This window comes from Lactuca sativa, chromosome 5 (assembly GCF_002870075.4).
Source record: "Lactuca sativa cultivar Salinas chromosome 5, Lsat_Salinas_v11, whole genome shotgun sequence".
NCBI classification, from domain to species: domain Eukaryota; kingdom Viridiplantae; phylum Streptophyta; class Magnoliopsida; order Asterales; family Asteraceae; genus Lactuca; species Lactuca sativa.
The window spans coordinates 291038939-291059250 of NC_056627.2; the positions used below are offsets into that span (position 1 = coordinate 291038939).

At 38.6% G+C, this 20312-nt stretch overlaps 1 protein-coding gene across 2 annotated transcripts; it reads left to right on the forward strand.

Moving 5' to 3' along the window:
- The first annotated feature begins 5918 nt into the window (after positions 1-5918).
- LOC111910325 (glyoxylate/succinic semialdehyde reductase 2, chloroplastic) lies at positions 5919-9231 on the forward strand. Of its 2 annotated transcripts, XM_023906152.2 has the most exons (12): positions 5919-6189; positions 6494-6572; positions 6661-6726; positions 7093-7168; positions 7260-7315; positions 7636-7720; positions 7889-7949; positions 8024-8076; positions 8156-8226; positions 8346-8418; positions 8696-8800; positions 8923-9231. In XM_023906152.2, exons 1-12 carry the CDS (start codon positions 6030-6032, stop codon positions 9079-9081), a joined length of 1044 nt encoding a protein of 347 aa, XP_023761920.1. In that variant the 5' UTR covers positions 5919-6029; the 3' UTR covers positions 9082-9231. The 2 variants fall into 2 exon arrangements, with proteins under 2 accessions (XP_023761920.1, XP_023761921.1); XM_023906153.2 differs by lacking the exon at positions 5919-6189 and having other exon boundaries at positions 6487-6572.
- Positions 9232-20312: the final 11081 nt, after the last annotated feature.

Consider the following 20312-nt stretch of genomic DNA (forward strand, 5'->3'; position numbering starts at 1 on the left):
GAATTCAATGAAGTAGGGATACAATTAATCACATAAACAACAGTTAGGACTGCTTCTCCCCCAAATGCACTAGGGACCTGCACATACAAGAGCAATGAACAAACCGTCTCAACAATATGACGTTTTCGTTCTGCCACACCGTTTTGTTGAGGAGTGTCAGTACACGATGACTGGTGTATGGTACCATCAGAAGCAAGTAATTAAGTAAAATCATTAGATGTATATTTCACCCCCTAAGTCACACCTGAAGCACTTAATCACGACCGAATGTTGAGTTTTAACAAGAGCTCTAAAATTGTTGTAAATGCCAATAAAATCATATTTGTGTTCATGAGATAAACTCATGTATATCGAGTATAATCATATATAAAAGATACATGATGGGTTGACCCACCCTTTGTGGATACTGGTGCAGGACCCCACACATCAGAATGAATAATATCAAAAGTACCAATAGAACAATACATACTTTTATTGAAAGGTAAAGGAGAGATTTTTTCTAGTTTACAACCACTACAATCAGAAAGATCACTAGTGTTCAAATAACCCAAAACACCACTAAATGCTAGAGAACTCAAACGTGATACATACATATGTCCCAAACGAGAATGTCAAAGATAAAAATCTGACGGATAAGGACTCAAACGAAAAGAAGACATGTACAAGATAATTAAGGACCTAATATAGCCGAGAAAAAAACCGAATAAACCGTATTAGTATTCTATAACCCGAACGTATGTAAGTTTTTTTTTTGTTACGAACGATGAGGACAAAAATGTGAATCATGATTTTGATTTCTGTTGATCAGAGAAATGGGAGGAGGAATGCTTATTTAGGTCAGGTATTTAGAACCAAATAATCACTTATTTGGGTAACCCAAACCGAATAACCCGATAACCGAATAAGCATAATATTTGATACCCGAAACCCGAACCGAATTGCTTGTTCGGGCCTAATTCGGTGCGGTTTGGTTTGGGTTTCGGTTCGGTTCAGGTTTTCGTGCCAAATCCTCATCTCTGGAGGGCAAATACTATCTAAAAGTCTCAAAAACCTTGGGATCCAATGCAGATGGTGGCATGTTTCCAACAAATTCTGTGTCAACTGGTGGTGTAGGAGCAACAACAAATTGTAGATGACGAGGTGTCTATGGAGGAGTACCAGAGGAACGTGGTTGAAACTTCTGTTGACCATACCTATTTTGTTGTCCCGACTGAACCCCCCCCCCCCCCCGGTAACCCCCAAGTGAACGTATCAAACCTCCGCTCTGATACCATGATAACATTGACATATGATTATGATAGAGAAAAATTACAAGGTTCTCAATAAAAAACATAAAGGCTACAAAGAATAAAGCGGATGTAAATACTAGCTAAACAAAACCCTAATGGGCTAAAGACTAAAGGGCCCATAAACATGTGGGGTACTAATATATAGGCTAACAATTATAAAACATGGCAGAATATTTTAAAACCTTATAACTATAAGACTCTAGGACCTTCCCTTTGATGATGATGTGGAAGGTTAAGCTAGCACTTATTAATAGGTTTCTCAAATCATCCAAAAAGAACACTCCAAATTCTGTTGTAAGCTCTCAATCTCTCTTGTAGCAATACAATACAATACTATATATATATATATATATATATATATATATATATATATATATATATATATATATATATATATATATTCTACCAATAGTTTATAACTCTCTAAGAAGTTCAATTTGAAGTAAGCTAGGTGGCACACGATTTCTACTAGTTAAAGAAGTCATCTTGTTATAGAGTGTCTAAAGATCAATTACATACATAATATTATAAAAACCGTCGAGGCCCAACCATAAACACGGTAAAACAAGCCACCATGTTGTTTTGATTCTAAACACCATCAAACCACGATCATAACATTACAACCATCACACTTACACGACCAGGAACCAAAATCGCTAACGACAAAAGTGCAAATAAAATTTTGCATCAGTAGTAATAATCTGTAATCATAACACAAATGGTACCCGAGTTTCAAAAAATTTCCAGCAAAATGAGACCAAGAATTAAAAACACAAAAACCATTGTCATAGAAAAATTAAGATTTTCGTATGTTGATAGATTTAGTCTATATGTTCTTATAAAACGTCTATGTTTATTTTTTTCTACAAAAATTGTCCATATGTTTAAAAAATTATAAATATAATCCCAATTAATAGAAAATTTATGGATTAGGACCCCATAAAAAATTATAATATCACCTTTGTTTAGTTTAATAAATCTCTCTGTTCTAATAAAAGAAAAGTTTTATTCTCCTTTTGACATGTGTCATCCTATTAGGCCTTATAATTAATGCATATTTAATTACTCTTTTGTCATGTGTCACCATATTATGTCTCATAATTAATGCATGTCATCTGTCAATAGAGATGACAAAAAAACCCGTACCCGATGGGTACCCGAAACCCTAACCCGAGTTGACCGGGTAAATCCCCGAGTTGACCGGGGACGGGGATGGGGATGGGTATTACCCGAATACAAAAACCGGGGATGGGGATGGGGATGATTCTACCTGTCGGGTACCCATACCCGTACCCGAAACCGGCCCCGATGGGTACCTGATATATATATATATATATATATATATATATATATATATATATATATATATATATATATATATATATATATATATATATATATCCGATAAGAAATTTTTTTTGGTAGGAAGGTAAGAAAATTTTTTTCGGCTTATTTTTTTGGCGAACAAAACAAATGAATCATTAGATGAATCAATAATAATATAATTCACAAAAAAAAATCCCGAAAAAACATTTCGATGATTCATTTTTACAATGATTTTGTTGATATTCACTAAAATTGTCATAAAAGTGAATTTTTTTCTTAATTTACCAAAAAATGAATCATTAAAGTGTTTTTTCCAGATTTTTTTTCGTATGAATCATCTAATGATTCATTTTATTTTTTTCCTAAGAAAATATGTGTATATAAAAAAATTCTTACCTTCCTACCAAAATTTTCTTTCTTATTTGATCTTGATTCTCTCTCTCTCTCTCTCTATATATATATATATATATATATATATATATATATATATATATATATATATTATTTAGGTTCTTATTTTTAGTAATGCATAAGCAAATGTTCAGTAGACAATGTAAAGTTTTTTAACAATCAAACATATAGTTTTGGGAAGACTTTTTGTGACTTTTTTAGCAAAAAATGATTTAATTTGTAACCTTGAATGTTATTGTTCATGTTTGAAGACATTCAGTGATTATAGTGTTTTATATTAGTTTTGTTAGTTTTTATTTTGTTGGTTAAGATATAATTATGAGTTATTTTTCATAAAAGTTTAAAACTTTGTAACGGGTAAAAATCCCCGATTACCCATTAGGGATGGGGATGGGGATAGATTTTTAATCCCCGATGGGGATGGGGTCGGGTATGGGGATGAGGATGGAGATTCGGGTATGGGGATGGGGAACACGAAACCCGGTATACCCGTACCCATTGTCATCCTTATCTGTCAATCTATTTATTTTTCATTTCAAATTCAAAATTTTCACTTTAATTACATTAAATTAATAACATTAAAATAAAAATTATAAAATGATATAATTTTACATATTTATTTAAATCAATGATTATAATTTTATATACCTAAAAAAATCTCTTAATTAATAATTTATTTAAAATAACTGATTAATAATTTTAAGTTTTTACCATAAAAATTTAATTAATTTTTATAACCTATCTCCGAGGGATTAGAGCAAACGGTGTGGGTATAAGATTTGCTTGTTGTGGCTGAGGTGGACGCCCACAACCGCATTGCATCTTGTTGTACACCACCCCGACATCTAGTTGCTTCTTGTCATGGGGCTTCTTGTTGCTGTTACAACCTAAAGCAACGAGTAAAAATGCGAACATTGCCCTCTTTTTAGCTTTTGTCAACAGTCAAAACAAAAAATAAAAAAATAAATAAAACATATTTATTCTCAAAATGTTAATGTTACATCCTGTTGACCATTTCTCCACTTGGTGTTATAACACAATTTGCTTATGTACATATGAGATGAAAGAACTTAATATTGTAACGGGAATATGACTTACGAAGGTAATTAACTTTTCGGTATGTTCACATCTGGGTAACTATCTTTTTTTTGTACAAATCTAGGTAACAAACTTGTTGGAAGTGTTCACATATAACCATTATGACCTGCTATAGCAGGTTAAATCCTAAATGTGAACAGTTTCAACAAGTTCGTTACCTAGATGTGTACAAAAAAAAATAGTTATTCAAATATGAACAAAACGAAAAGTAAAAATTAAATTACACGAATGGTCCCTGTGGTTTAGGGGAATTTGTGTTTTTGGTCCCTAACTTATTTTTTTTTAACTTGGATAGTCCATACTGTTTATTTTTGTTGCGCGTTTGGTTCCTGTCTTACCTAATGAGACTATTGTGCCTTATTAATTTATTTTTTAATTAATTTTCTTATTTATGTATTTATTTTTTGTATATTTAAAAAAATTAATAGACCACCCTACTGTTTATTTTTTAATTAATTTATTTTTTTTAACTCGGATGGTCCCTACTGTTTATTTTTGTTACACGTTTGGTTCATGTCTTACCTAAAAAGACTATTTTGACCTTATTAATTGTTTTTAATTAATTTTCTTGTTTATATATTTATTTTTTATATATTTACAAAAATTAATATACCCCACATATCTGTATCTCCTCACCGTAATCCTGAAACCACATTTGAGAAATTTAATTTGAGTCTTACCGGTCACCATCTCATCTCTCATCCTTCCAAACTTCTATTTCTTTTCCATCTTTAGTAACATCGACGTCTTCACCATCCTTCTTTTTTTGGTATTTCAACTCTAGCGAACCAACACCATAACCTACAGTCTTTTCATCTTTAGTGGGTTGCGGTATTGATTCGACAGAGTTGAAAGACCGAAAAAAGAAGTGATGATGAAGACGTCGATATCACTAAAAATGGAAAATAAATAGAAGTTGAGAATGATGAGAGACGGGATGGTGTGGAGATACATATATGCGGGGTCTACTAAATTTTCTTAAATACATAAAGCATAAGTACATAAACAAGAAAATTATTTTAAAAAATAAATTAATAAGGGCACAATAGTCTTTTTAGGTAAGACAGAGACCAAGCTCGTAACAAAATTAAACAGTAGGGACCATCCGAGTTAAAAAAATAAATTAATTAAAAAATAAATAGTAGGGATTATCCGAGGAGATACAAATATGTGTGGTCTATTAATTTTTTTAAATATGTAAAAAATAAATATGTAAATAAAAAAAATTAATTAAAAAATAAATTAATAAGGGCACAATAGTCTTTTTAGGTAAGACAGGAACCAAACGCGCAACAAAAATAAACAGTAGGGACCATCCAAGTTAAAAAAAATAAGTTAGGGACCAAAAATACAAATTCCCCCAAACCACAGGGACCATTCGTGCAATTTAATTTTTACTTTTCGTTTTGTTCATATTTAGGTAACTATTTTTTTTTTGTATACATCTAGGTAACGGATTTGTTGAAAGCGTTTACATCTAGGATTTAACCTGCTATAGCAGGTCATAATGGTTATATGTGAACACTTCCAACAAGTTTGTTACCTAAATGTGTACAAAAAAAATATAGTTACCCAGATGTGAACACTTCCAAAAAGTTAGTTACCTTCATAAATCATATTCCCTATTGTAACTTGTTGCCTAAACCTAATGGTCTTGTAAATTAAACTAGTAACAGTAATAATAATTTACAATACAGCAAACGAGATTCGATTATTTTAAAAAGCGCTCTTCATCAATATAAAACCAATCAACTACCTCCGTTTACCACAAATATGCGTATTTTAGCCCCTCGACTTTTAATCCCTCAACCAAACATGGTAAAATGTTATCCTTGATTAGGATAGAAACTGCATTGAAATGTGTGAGCACATTGGCGCAACGAGAGAGATAACAAAAACAAGCCTATGTTGATTCTGGCCAGAGGGGCGAATTACAGTCACCACTACGCATCCATGGCAGCAAGCTTTTGCCCCGCACTCCCCCACCACTTGAAACCAACACCCATATCCAGATTTCCCAAAGTTTCTTTCTCTTTCAAAGTATTTTCTTCTCAAACCTCCGCAGGTATCCATTTTTTTTTTCAATTCTATTTACTTCATTGTGAATTTGGAATTCTTAATGAGTGCGTTTTAGTTGTGATTATCAGTGGGGTTTGATGACGGAGTAGAATTCAGTTTATACTTCCTCGTTCCTGATTAAATTCCAATTTTGCTTCTGCAAATTTAGTTGTCCAATTGTAATCACATTAACCAACATAATGTTTAATCTGGGAAAAGATGCTGCGAGGGGGAATTTGTTTAGCAGATTATGACTTTCAAAGCACACATCCAAACACCCAATTTCATCTATCTTTTATTTTGTATGGCAGATGAAAACCCTACGCGTGTGGGCTTTCTTGGTCTTGGAATTATGGGTTCTCCAATGGCACACAATTTGATAAAAGCCGGGTAAGAGTCAAATTTTTACCTTATTCAACTTCTGGTTTTCATAAAATTGTTATATATTTATGATTATATATTGATTGGCTTGTTGTAGATGTGATGTGACTGTTTGGAATAGGACCAAGAGCAAATGTGATCCTCTCATCGATCTTGGTGCAAAGTAAGGATTCATGTGCTACTTTCAATATATTTATAGCACAACTATTGTATTGATTTTCCTGTTCTTTATGCTTAAAAGATGCGATCTTTGTGAGAATATATTTGAACTACAGATACTTGTTTAGAGTTTAGAATTCAAGTAAAGGGAAGTTGCTGAGAATAGCAATGTACTTTACTTTCTTTTACCAATATAAGATGGTTCCCATCATCCCATGACTTTAAAAAGACTATTTGATTTATCAAGAAAAAACAGTATGAACATAAAAGTTAAGATAAGAACATCATTTTATGAATTCCTATTTTTCTAATTAATATCATTTTATGAAGTCATTTGATTTGTGTAAATATTTTTGTTGTATATGTGAAGATATAAGGCATCTCCTGGGGAAGTAGCAGCATCTTGTGATGTCACATTTGCCATGCTGGCTGATCCTGAAAGTGCAGTGAGTATGTCATATTATCATGGTTTTTTTTTTTTTTTTTAATTATTTTAATGCAATTTTTGACTAATTGTGATAATTGTTTTACAATCAGATGGTTGTTGCTTGTGGTGAACAAGGGGCTGCAAGTGGAATGAGTCCAGGAAAAGGGTATATATATGTATATTCTTATTGCTTGTAAATAAAAGCATATAATAATCCGTTATTTAGGTTAATATAATTACTTTTTAAGTAGTAAAGTTCTAATTTTGGATATAAAATACTCATCAATGAAGACAAATTAAGCAAATCTTGTGGACCAAAGTCAATGCCTTTAGTTTATGGCAACGACTTCATAAGGGCGAAAACGTAATATTAGAACGATTTTTTTACAAAAAAAAGGGTATATGCCACATTTCCCTTTAAAACAACTTTGTGAAGGTTTATTATTATTGAGTATTTTAGTTTGTTCTTTAAATGGATACTTGTAGATATGTAGATATATCAACCGTTGATGGGCCCACATCCACGTTAATAAATGCACAGATAAAAGAAACCGGAGCACTATTTTTGGAGGTGAGTAGTTCTTGATCTTTCATCCGTGCAAAAGACGTAAATGCCCTCCTCATCCTCATCACTGAAAATAAAAATAGTTCTAGAATGCTTTTTAGTTTAGAGATTCACAAACAACACAACAATTTCTATTTCTTTTAAATTTTAATTTTTTTTTTTTTTTTTTTTTAGGCTCCGGTTTCAGGGTCTAAAAAGCCTGCAGAGGATGGACAGCTAATATTCCTCACTGCAGGTAATAAAAAAAAGTAATGATATAGTTCGTTACATTTAGCCTCATTTTAAATTATATAAATGTCTTTTTTGCAGGTGACAAATCTTTATATGATAAAGTTTCTTCATATCTTGATATCATGGGAAAGGTATCATATTTATAATTATATAATTTTTTACTAAAATTTTTAAGAAAAATTTATATTATTATTTATGTTATTGGTCCAGTCAAGATTTTACCTAGGTGATGTTGGAAATGGAGCTGCAATGAAACTTGTTGTAAACATGATCATGGGAAGGTTGTTCAAATCCAATTTTTTTATTTTTTATTTTTCAAAATTTTCTTGTTCACCAATTTTTTTCTTTGTGTATTAAATTTTATTCTTTTTTTGTTTTTTGTATTCAATACCATTTGCAGTATGATGACTTCTTTTGCTGAAGGATTGCTTCTTGGTGAGAAAGTAGGACTCGATCCAACTGTCATTGTTGAGGTACTCTACTACTCTCAAATGTATTACCTATTTATGAAATAATAATAATAATAATAAAAAGTCAACCGGTCAACCCAACCCGTATTTTTCTTTTTTTGCCTGTTTGACCAAATCCTATTGATATACATGATACACCATCAGAATTCACAACCTGTCCGTTTTGTCACATATACCAAAAAGATTCAGTTTTTCATGTTATTTGCTTATTCAATATACTTTTGACCAAATGTAAGCAGACATTTAAAAAAAAATATGTATTTGGTGTTTTTTTTTGTAGGTGATTTCACAGGGTGCCATTAGTGCACCAATGTTCTCAATGAAAGGCCCTTCAATGGTGCAATCCAAGTACCCCACTGCTTTTCCCTTAAAGCATCAACAGAAGGTAAAAAAAAAATATTCGACAAATAAAAAGGAAAAATGAAAAGTTATGACTTAATGGGAAAGCCACTCACTTTCTTTAAGTTATTAAATCTATAAAAGTAAAAAAAAGAATTGTTGTTGTAGGATATGAGGCTTGCTCTTGGATTAGCTGAATCTGTTTCTCAATCAACACCAATTGCAGCTGCTGCGAATGAGCTTTACAAGGTGGCTAAGTCTCATGGCTTAAGTGACCATGACTTTTCAGCAGTTATTGAAGCACTTAAAGTCAAAATAAAAGATTAAAAACACCACTTAATACTTAATTAATACTCCTGTATGTTTTGTGTATTCATTTAAATTGAACGGAAAAGATCCTTTTTTGTATAATCGACAAGTATATGTGTCTCATTCAACTTCAAATGTGAGGGTTTATATTAATTAGACTTTTGAGTATATGCTTGTTTCTTTATAAAAAATAACTATCTTTTTATTATTCTATGGTAAGTAACATTTGTTAAATGTAACCTGCAAAAGAATTATTCCCCTCCGACAATGAATACACGGTGGTTTTTAACAGGTTGTAAGTAATGAAGTGGTTTTATGACGTTGGAGACATAAACTATAAAACTAATTCAATTATGGTTGGTGGTGTATTTAATTTCTTTTTGACTATTTCTACAAAATACCAAAACCTGTCTTCAATTATTATCACTTTTATGCTTTTGCAACTACAAAGCAATATGATGACATGTGACACAATAAAGAAGTTGGTTACATATACCTTTGCAACTCTCTACTTTTTAACAAGTTTTATAAGGTTCAATATAATTTTTGGTCATTATCATTCTTAAAGATACGGGTGGTATTTTTCTTGGTACATAATCTTGAGAAAGCTGCAAAAATGGTTCTTGTCGTTTGCTGGGTTTTTTTTTTTGGATTGGATCCGAAAGTGTCATTTTTATAAAATAAATAAATAATAAAAAAACCTTGAGGAAGTTGCAAAACTTGGTCTATGTAGTTTGCTGTTTATTTGTAGATTGGATCCAGAAAAGTGTCATTTTTGAAAAAAAAAAAAAAAAAAAAGGTTCTTTTGACATGATTATATTGTGGTTTTGGTCTATGATTTTAACATTATGTAATTGTTGGAAAAACATGCTTATAAGTTGTGATTGTGTAATAGTTTTTTACACTTGTTTTAGGTTGATGAGACTTATTAGTGAGTTGATTGAATAATAAATCTTATTTGTTTAACATCCTATTGAAATAAACTCCTCAACCAAGTTATAAAGTTAACCAATTATAACAAGCTCTTCAATCGGAACTAATCCGCTGTATAATTATTGAAAAAGCTATCAATAATTATGTGAGAATTGCCTTAATGTTTGTACAAACTCGAAAAACCAACAATTTTATCAATGGATTTTGTAATGTCCACTAACATCTATAACGAAGACGATAACATAATTCACTACTTTAGTCAATGGCTGATTACAAAATCAAACCACCACCATAGAAATTCAATAATCTAAACCCATATTGAGTGATCAAATTCAAAAGAAATATAACAACAAAAGTTTGTTCTAACGGAATTATATGGATAAAAAAAGCCTAATCAACAACTTCTAATATTAAACCTAGTTACTCACATGATTACAAAATCAAATGCTGACACCAATAATTTAGCCATTTAAGACAACTAAACCATCCAAAACTATAAAATATTATATGAATAAGATAATCAAAGACTTATAAATGGAAGAAAATCAAGTGTTTTGGTAGTAAGAATCCTAAAAGTTTTCAAGTCGTTGTCCCCCGCTTGTTTCTCTCGTGAAAATGTGGTGCTAGAAACCAAACCTCCTATTTTTTCCGGAAAAAAATCTCTTAAAATTTGAAAATCGATGTTTTGGAAAAATGATTAACTTGGTCATGGTACGCCTAAAAACTAAACTATGTCACTCAAAATTATAACAAAGAACTTCATGATATGGTCATGTCGTGCGAAGGCCAAAAACTAACATGGTCATGTCACTCCAAAGTATGTTGTCATTTTCTTAATTTCTTTAACAGGCATGGCTATGTCTAAAATGCATGGTCATCTCAACTCCTTTTCAAAATTTCTTTGACTTTTTGTCTTCCGTATCATGCTTAACATTCACACATTACTTTTTCAGTTTGTCTATAATTTGTCTTCAAATTAGCTCGTGTCACTCTAAAGTGATATTGTCCAAATTAGTCATATATTTTGGGGTAATTATCTTAATATTTAGGACTTGATTTATATATTTAAATATAAAAGATACATATAATGCTTTGTTTTGAATAAATTTAGGAAAAAACATGGCTTGGAGTAAAAGGAACAAATTGGAACCGAAAAGAGCTAAATAAATACTGAAAAGAGAGAAGCAACCAAAATCACGTCGTGACGAGAAAGTAGTCGCACAACGAATTTCTACGATAACCAAAAATCAAATTCGACAACGAGAAGATCGAAGATTGACTTGAATGCAAATAAGGCTTAGCGCCACGAACCATTACCCTTAGCATTGCAAAAATATGCCAACATAAAACACTATAAATAAATGTTTTCTCAACCATAATTCTTGTGTGCAACCCTTGGGGACTTCTCCTGAGAGATCAGAAGGTATTCTAATCGTCCAAAAACTCGATTTTGAAGGTGGATAAGTAATTTGAAGCAAAGATTTGAAGAATCAGAGCGAGAAGCATTATGATTTTGAATCGATTTGCTTAATAATCATGTTTTGTAAATCGTTTCTTATGTTTTTATGTTTTAGTTTATCGATTATGGGGTAAAACTCTAATGTTTTCACTAGATTAGATGTAACCTAGTGATTTGGTGTGATTCAATCGTACACATATTGGTTATGTTTAATATATTAAAAAATCCTTGTGTTAAACAGTTAAAGTTATGGCTTTTCTTATTTATTGCTAAAGTTAGTAGAACATAGATCATCTGTAACGTCCCTAAAATAAGACCCAAAAATCTTTTATTTTAAATTAATAAAACAGTAACCATATCGTTGTCATAAAACCAATGTAATCAAATTTTATCAATACATCATAATAATCAGAGTGAACCACAAAATGCGGAATCGAGTGGTGTGTGCTCTGCAATCCTCTCGGGCTCTTCCCTTTGAAAAGAGTAGTACCTGAAACATAAACTAAAAACTATAAGCACAAACTTTAATGAGTTCTCCATACCACATAACACACATACATAAATAAACACATAATGGACCCCGCCCTTCATCGGGCTCCGCTTGGTATACAGATATGTAAGTCATCGGGCCCCGCCCAGCATACATATAAACATATAATGTAACGACCGAAAAATACAACCAATTTTAATTTTTCAAAAACATCTCGATTCCATTAAATCTTTACAAAAAGGTTTTCAATACAAAACATTTAACGTGTTCCCAGAATCACAATACAACAAAATCATGAGGAGCGGTACGATCACGCATTCGCCTTGCCACAGTCTCCTGAAGAACCTAAAAAACATGAAACCACAACTGTAAGCCCGAAAGCTTAGTGAGATATCCCCAAAATACCAACCACAAATACCATACACGCATAACATGCCATAACATATCCGATCACAGAACAACCATGCACTTCGGGTCTACTGTGTGACTGGTCCGCCGCACCGGCCTACAGTCCACCTGGTCCACCCTCCGAGTCTATCCACATACATCGAGTCTGCAGTGTGATTGGTCCGCCCATTCCCGGGCCTTCAATCCACCTGGTCCATTCTCTGAGTCTACAGTATGACTGGTCCGCCCACACCGGGCCTTCAGTCTCTCTGGTCCACTCTCCGAGCCTTCGGCACATCTGGTCCGCCCTTTCGGGGCCTACAGCCTATCCGGGCCGCTCGCTGGGCCTTCGGGACAACCGGTCCGCCCTGGGTATCTTGGCCTACCGCACACAGCAGGACCCGCCTCAACCCAACTCCAGTCCAAACAACCATGTGCACATATACATACAATCATATAGCAAATCACAGTCAACAAGCAGATCAAACAGATCACATAGCATATCATCCCCTAACCAGGATACCGACCTAACAGGTCACTAGCATAGCATCACCCTATCTCTCAGGATACCGATCTCAAACAGGTCTCTATATACCATCCTAGCTCTCAGGATGCAAACATAACATAGCAACAACATAACAACAACTACCCGGATCTCAATCCGATAAGGGTCGGCCTTGGTGCCTTAGACCCTGTTGATATAGTGAGGATAACTCACCTCGAAACTGCCGACTGAACAGATAACCCGAACTGCTCCGATCACTGATACGCTCTCCACCACTGGACAACTGCCAATGCACTGAACTCAAAACAACAATCAACAATTACCAAAATGCCCCTGGAAACCACTGGTCAACCCTTGGTCAAAGACAAGGTCAAAGTCAAACCCTGACTGACCCTACTCGCCGAGTCAACCCGATGACTCGCCGAGTCCCCATACTCAGAACTTCCTTCCAACCGCGACCTAACTCGCCGAGTCACCCCGAGATTCGTCGAGTCCGACAACTTTGAGTCCACTCACACACAACTCACCGAGTCATCCCTTGACTCACTGATTCTCGACTCGACCAGAAAAATTATTGGGATTCTTCGACAAGACTCGCCGAGCCCAAGAACATACTCGCCGAGTCTAAGGCTATCTTCAACCTACTCGCCGAGTTACAGGCAATCTTCATCCTACTCGTCGAGTTGTTCATACAACTCGCTGAGTTCCAGGCCATCTTCAAGCAACTCGTCGAGTTCACCCATGTGACTCGCCGAGTACCACCGGTCTGAATCCATACAAAAGCACTCCAGGCCATGCAATTGCTCCAAAACATAGATCTAGCCTCCTACAACTCATCCATCACGTAAAGTGGCAAACTTTACGTGAATCCAAAGAGATCTATGCATTTTGCACATTAGGGCTAAGGTTTGGGACAAGATAGCTTCATCCAACACTCAACACAGGGACTTTCATGCATTCTAACTCTTCTCCATCCCAGATCTGAGGTAGCAACCTCAGATCTAGCCTCTAAACTCCAATACATCCAAAGAATATGATCTCCACATCCCCAAAATGAAGAATCTAGACAATAGCAGCTCAAACAATGGAAAGGTACCTCAAAAGGAAGCTCTAGGGGAAGATTATCCCGAATCCTTGCAAAGCCCTTTGATCCAAGCCTCTTCTTCTTTGGAATCTCTTCAACAACCACCTCTCCAAGCTCTAATTTGCTCAACAATGGTGCTTCTCCACGATTTTAGGGTTTCTGGAACTCAAGGGGGAACAAAGAGGCTGGGAGGAAAACATAATGATGTTTATATAGGGCTCAACCCCGGGAATTAGGGTTTTCTCCACTCAGCATCTACTCGCCGAGTCCATCTCACTGACTCGCCGAGTCGGCTACTTAACACGCGACCCAGTCGCGACTCTACCCGCCGAGTCCACCCATGGACTCCCCGAGTCACTCTTTCCCAAAATTACTCTTTTAGCCCTTCTACTCTACTCTTGGTATTTCGGGATGTTACAATTCTCCTCCACTTAAATTAGGCTTCGTCCTCGAAGCCTACAACACTTCAATCTCAAGATACTCCCACAACGCGCCACCTGGCCTTAACCTGGCCAAGTCCCTCAGGGCATACCCATCGAAACTCAAACACACTTTCTCTTTCCTTACGGTGTCCTGACCACCGTATCGAGCCGGGCACCGGCTGTACCCTCTGATAATCACACTCAACAATCGAGAATTACCCGAGATGCATTACTGCTCCAAATCTCAAAAATCGCTCGACCCATAAGGGCTACAAAGCCATGAACCATCGGATCCCCGATCCGAATCCCACTCTATCCATTCCGCGACGACGGAAAGACCTATTCTCAATCTCAGAGCAACTCCCACGAGTTCTCCTCTTGCATTCACATACACATGCTAAACTTCTCCAACACCCTCAGGTTGGGAAAAACCTGATACACTGATGATATCCTCCAACATCCCCTAGGATGAACCATTAATACATATCCAATACCCTGATCAGAATCACACTGAGAGCCCAAGACTCTCCCGCCGCATCCCTTCCGAGTCTCTTGGCTCTACACCTGCGGAATTCCCTCCACGACCTCAGCAGACATCCCAACCCGGATGTGCTTCAATTCCACTGCCGCAAACACGCTGCTCAGAAACCATACTCAAGTTACTCTAATCGTAACTCTACTCTGCTTCTTTCACTTCCGTGAACTTGCACTCCCTCTCGGAGTTACACACCTCTCTCACTTCCTTTTCCAAGGAATCCACTTGGCCATATTGCCACTCCAACAAGTGCCACGGTGCTCGCCCAACGCTACACCACCCTTTTAGCGTATCCACTATCCATCCAACTCATATACTCTGACTCTCATCGCAGGGACTCTCAAGCCCATGCACTATCTCCACTAATCAAGATCACTACCCGGGGCCAGACCTTCTAATGCAAACGCACTGCAACGAACACAATCCATATCCTCAAACTGATCCAACGATACCTGCAGAGTCTTCAACATGACTGGACCGCCTCACCAGGTCTTCAGCCCATCTGGACCACTCTCTCAGAACCTTCAGTCAATCTGGACCGCTCTCAGGGCCTTCAGTTTGACTGGACCGTTCTCCGAGCCTTCGGCCTGACTGGTACGCCTACCGGCCTTAAGTCTATCCGGACCGCTTAACTAGCATTCAACATTCCGGGCTATCCTCCCGGAAAATCTCCCATGCATACCGTTCTAGCCCTCGAGGGGTTCCGAACTCTAACTCCATCATATATACTTGATCCCGGCCTGCTCCTAGGCCCTCCACAATCAAATGCCCTAGGTCTGTATCCCGCCCCGCATGCTCGATACTCACTCCTATCAACCAATACTCTGGGCTGACAGAACACTTACTGAATCCCAACAGCTAAGCACTTTCGATTACTCATCGATCTCCCGGAGAATTCTCCAATTCTCCCCCACTTGGGCACTAACTAACAACCACCGGTCGCCATCACCGACCTCCAAGAACAACTCTTCCATAAAGAAAACACTTACACGCGGACTGCTTCCCACAAGCACAATCAACCTCAACGAGATCTTACATCAACACTGATCAACCTGCTCGAAAGAACTCAATCTGCATCTAACCACTCCTCAGAAAACAGATGCTACCCGGCCTGCAACCCAATGTCGGGTTCCCACTAGTAATCCTCATGAATGATAACCAACGGAATTCCCAAAACAATACCCCATAACCAAAACTACAACCCGCAAAAGACGAATACCACATCGAAAACCAAACAAATTACCAGCTCATAAACATAATACCACAAAAAAATCACAAGATAACAAAATATAAAGGAAGAAACATACCCGCAGCTGCATCCGGCACTGCTCTGACCTCCTCTGCTGCAAGCTGATAAGCATGACCCTGAGCCCTTGGGGGTTCCGCTCCACCCTGACCTCCACCTGTGATCCTCAACGTGGCCGGTGCTGGAGCCTGCACCGGTCCTGCAGCAAGCTGTGGACAGTTGAACCTCAAATGCCCAACCTGATGACAATGATAGCAAATCCTCAAATCCCGAACTGGCGCTGCCTGCTGACAATCCCTCGCATAGTGCCCCTCCTTTCCGCACTTGCGGCATGCACCACCGGACCTACAAACCCCGGTGTGACCCTTCCAACACTTCCCACAAGTGTGACTGCTCAGATCCCCCACTCTAACATCAATGGTCTTGGACCGTTTCGGCGCCGGCTGCGACTGCACCGGAGCCTGCCTCAGCTCACGCATCTGCAACTCAATCTCTAACTCACGCCGCCTAGCGGCCTCCTGCAACTCCAACAATGTCCCACACCTCTGCGCAGACACAAACTGCCTGATTTCCCTCTTGAGCATGCTCAGATATCGAGACATCTGAGCCTGCTCCGAAGCGAACTCTGGGCAAAACATCGCCCTCTTAGTGAACATCCTGGTGATCTCAGTCACCGACTCCGAATCCTGCTTCAGCTCAAGGAACTCCTGAGCCAATCTCTCCCTCTCAACCTGCGGAACATAACGAGTGATGAACATCTCTCTGAACTGATCCCATGAAACCGCAGCCCTCTGCGCCTCTGAATATGACCCCGTGGACAATCTCCACCAATCCTTCGCCCCGAGCCTCAACAGGTTCAGAGCACACCTCACCCTCTGATCAGCAGGGCATGAACATGTGAAGAAACACCCCTCCACGTCTGATAACCACCTCATAGCAACAATCGGGTCCTGAACTCCATCGAACGTGGGAGGCTTCGTATTAGCGAAGTCCCGATACTGAAATCCCCGACTAGATCCTCCCCCTGCCGCTGCTACAGCCGCTGTAGCCGCCGCGGCAACCGTCTCAGTGAGAGCCGCATAACGCTCATAAAAATACTCAACCATGGCGGTCTTAATCGACCCAAACAGCTCTGGCAACTCAGCCCGGAACAACTCAGCAATCTCATCACGTAGGATCTCACGAGTCATCGCATCCAGCTCACTCGTACTCATCTGACCGATAACCTCGGGCGGCACCGATCCGCCCGGAACTCTCTCTCCAGCTCCCGATCCTGATCCGGATCCACTCTCATCATGCCTCGGAATCTCCATACTGAAAAACACCACACACAGAATCTCAGACTCTTCCCACAACCTGGGATCCAACTCTCTCTCAACCCAACCCTAGAGATCATGGTTTCCCTGATACGCGTATGGGTCCTGTGCTTTCAGTAGTACGGGCCCATACTACCTTCCACACCTACCCATATTTGTATGAAGTACTACCACAATACCCTAGATAACATACATAACAACTATCAACCCTCACCACTAGAGGAACACTGAGAATCTCCCATAAGGGACCCTAGGCTACAGGCATCACAAATCAGGCAACATATCATGAAATCCTGAAGATCCCTAGCCTATCTCTAGCATGCTGTTCTATCAAAGCTCAAAAACAAATAACATGCATGGTATTTTGGGGTTACTTACTGGCTCCGGCTGATCGTACCTCCGCGTCCTCCCTTAATCATTTTGAAAACGATTTTGAATACTCTTTTGAAAACTCTCCTCGATTTGAGGCTGGAGTCACACGAATGTTCCTCCAATTCACTCAAACCAAGGCTCTGATACCAACTTGTAACGACCGAAAAATACAACCAATTTTAATTTTTCAAAAACATCTCGATTCCATTAAATCTTTACAAAAAGGTTTTCAATACAAAACATTTAACGTGTTCCCAGAATCACAATACAACAAAATCATGAGGAGCGGTACGATCACGCATTCGCCTTGCCACAGTCTCCTGAAGAACCTGAAAAACATGAAACCACAACTGTAAGCCCGAAAGCTTAGTGAGATATCCCCAAAATACCAACCACAAATACCATACACGCATAACATGCCATAACATATCCGATCACAGAACAACCATGCACTTCGGGTCTACTGTGTGACTGGTCCGCCGCACCGGCCTACAGTCCACCTGGTCCACCCTCCGAGTCTATCCACATACATCGAGTCTGCAGTGTGATTGGTCCGCCCATTCCCGGGCCTTCAATCCACCTGGTCCATTCTCTGAGTCTACAGTATGACTGGTCCGCCCGCACCGGGCCTTCAGTCTCTCTGGTCCACTCTCCGAGCCTTCGGCACATCTGGTCCGCCCTTTCGGGGCCTACAGCCTATCCGGGCCGCTCGCTGGGCCTTCGGGACAACCGGTCCGCCCTGGGTATCTTGGCCTACCGCACACAGCAGGACCCGCCTCAACCCAACTCCAGTCCAAACAACCATGTGCACATATACATACAATCATATAGCAAATCACAGTCAACAAGCAGATCAAACAGATCACATAGCATATCATCCCCTAACCAGGATACCGACCTAACAGGTCACTAGCATAGCATCACCCTATCTCTCAGGATACCGATCTCAAACAGGTCTCTATATACCATCCTAGCTCTCAGGATGCAAACATAACATAGCAACAACATAACAACAACTACCCGGATCTCAATCCGATAAGGGTCGGCCTTGGTGCCTTAGACCCTGTTGATATAGTGAGGATAACTCACCTCGAAACTGCCGACTGAACAGATAACCCGAACTGCTCCGATCACTGATACGCTCTCCACCACTGGACAACCGCCAATGCACTGAACTCAAAACAACAATCAACAATTACCAAAATGCCCCTGGAAACCACTGGTCAACCCTTGGTCAAAGACAAGGTCAAAGTCAAACCCTGACTGACCCTACTCGCCGAGTCAACCCGATGACTCGCCGAGTCCCCATACTCAGAACTTCCTTCCAACCGCGACCTAACTCGCCGAGTCACCCCGAGATTCGTCGAGTCCGACAACTCTGAGTCCACTCGCACACAACTCACCGAGTCATCCCTTGACTCACTGATTCTCGACTCGACCAGAAAAATATTGGGATTCTTCGACAAGACTCGCCGAGCCCAAGAACATACTCGCCGAGTCTAAGGCTATCTTCAACCTACTCGCCGAGTTACAGGCAATCTTCATCCTACTCGTCGAGTTGTTCATACAACTCGCTGAGTTCCAGGCCATCTTCAAGCAACTCGTCGAGTTCACCCATGTGACTCGCCGAGTACCACCGGTCTGAATCCATACAGAAGCACTCCAGGCCATGCAATTGCTCCAAAACATAGATCTAGCCTCCTACAACTCATCCATCACGTAAAGTGGCAAACTTTACGTGAATCCAAAGAGATCTATGCATTTTGCACATTAGGGCTAAGGTTTGGGACAAGATAGCTTCATCCAACACTCAACACAGGGACTTTCATGCATTCTAACTCTTCTCCATCCCAGATCTGAGGTAGCAACCTCAGATCTAGCCTCTAAACTCCAATACATCCAAAGAATATGATCTCCACATCCCCAAAATGAAGAATCTAGACAATAGCAGCTCAAACAATGGAAAGGTACCTCAAAAGGAAGCTCTAGGGGAAGATTATCCCGAATCCTTGCAAAGCCCTTTGATCCAAGCCTCTTCTTCTTTGGAATCTCTTCAACAACCACCTCTCCAAGCTCTAATTTGCTCAACAATGGTGCTTCTCCATGATTTTAGGGTTTCTGGAACTCAAGGGGGAACAAAGAGGCTGGGAGGAAAACATAATGATGTTTATATAGGGCTCAACCCCGGGAATTAGGGTTTTCTCCACTCAGCACCTACTCGCCGAGTCCATCTCACTGACTCGCCGAGTCGGCTACTTAACACGTGACCCAGTCGCGACTCTACCCGCCGAGTCCACCCATGGACTCCCCGAGTCACTCTTTCCCAAAATTACTCTTTTAGCCCTTCTACTCTACTCTTGGTATTTCGGGATGTTACATATAAACATGTAAACACATAACAGATGCAATAATCACGAAGATACATAACATACAAAATGGTCATTGAGCCCCGCCCTGTAAGCATACGAGTACATATCACATGCAAGAGTCACACATACAT

Excerpts from the sequence above, each read along its gene's own strand:
- LOC111910325 (XM_023906152.2), top strand. The coding sequence starts at position 6,030 with ATGTTGATTCTGGCCAGAGGGGCGAATTACAGTCACCACTACGCATCC. Across the intron at positions 6,190-6,493 it reads TTCTTCTCAAACCTCCGCAG|ATGAAAACCCTACGCGTGTG; the intron begins GTATCCATTTTT and ends TTTGTATGGCAG. Across the intron at positions 7,721-7,888 it reads CCGGAGCACTATTTTTGGAG|GCTCCGGTTTCAGGGTCTAA; the intron begins GTGAGTAGTTCT and ends TTTTTTTTTTAG.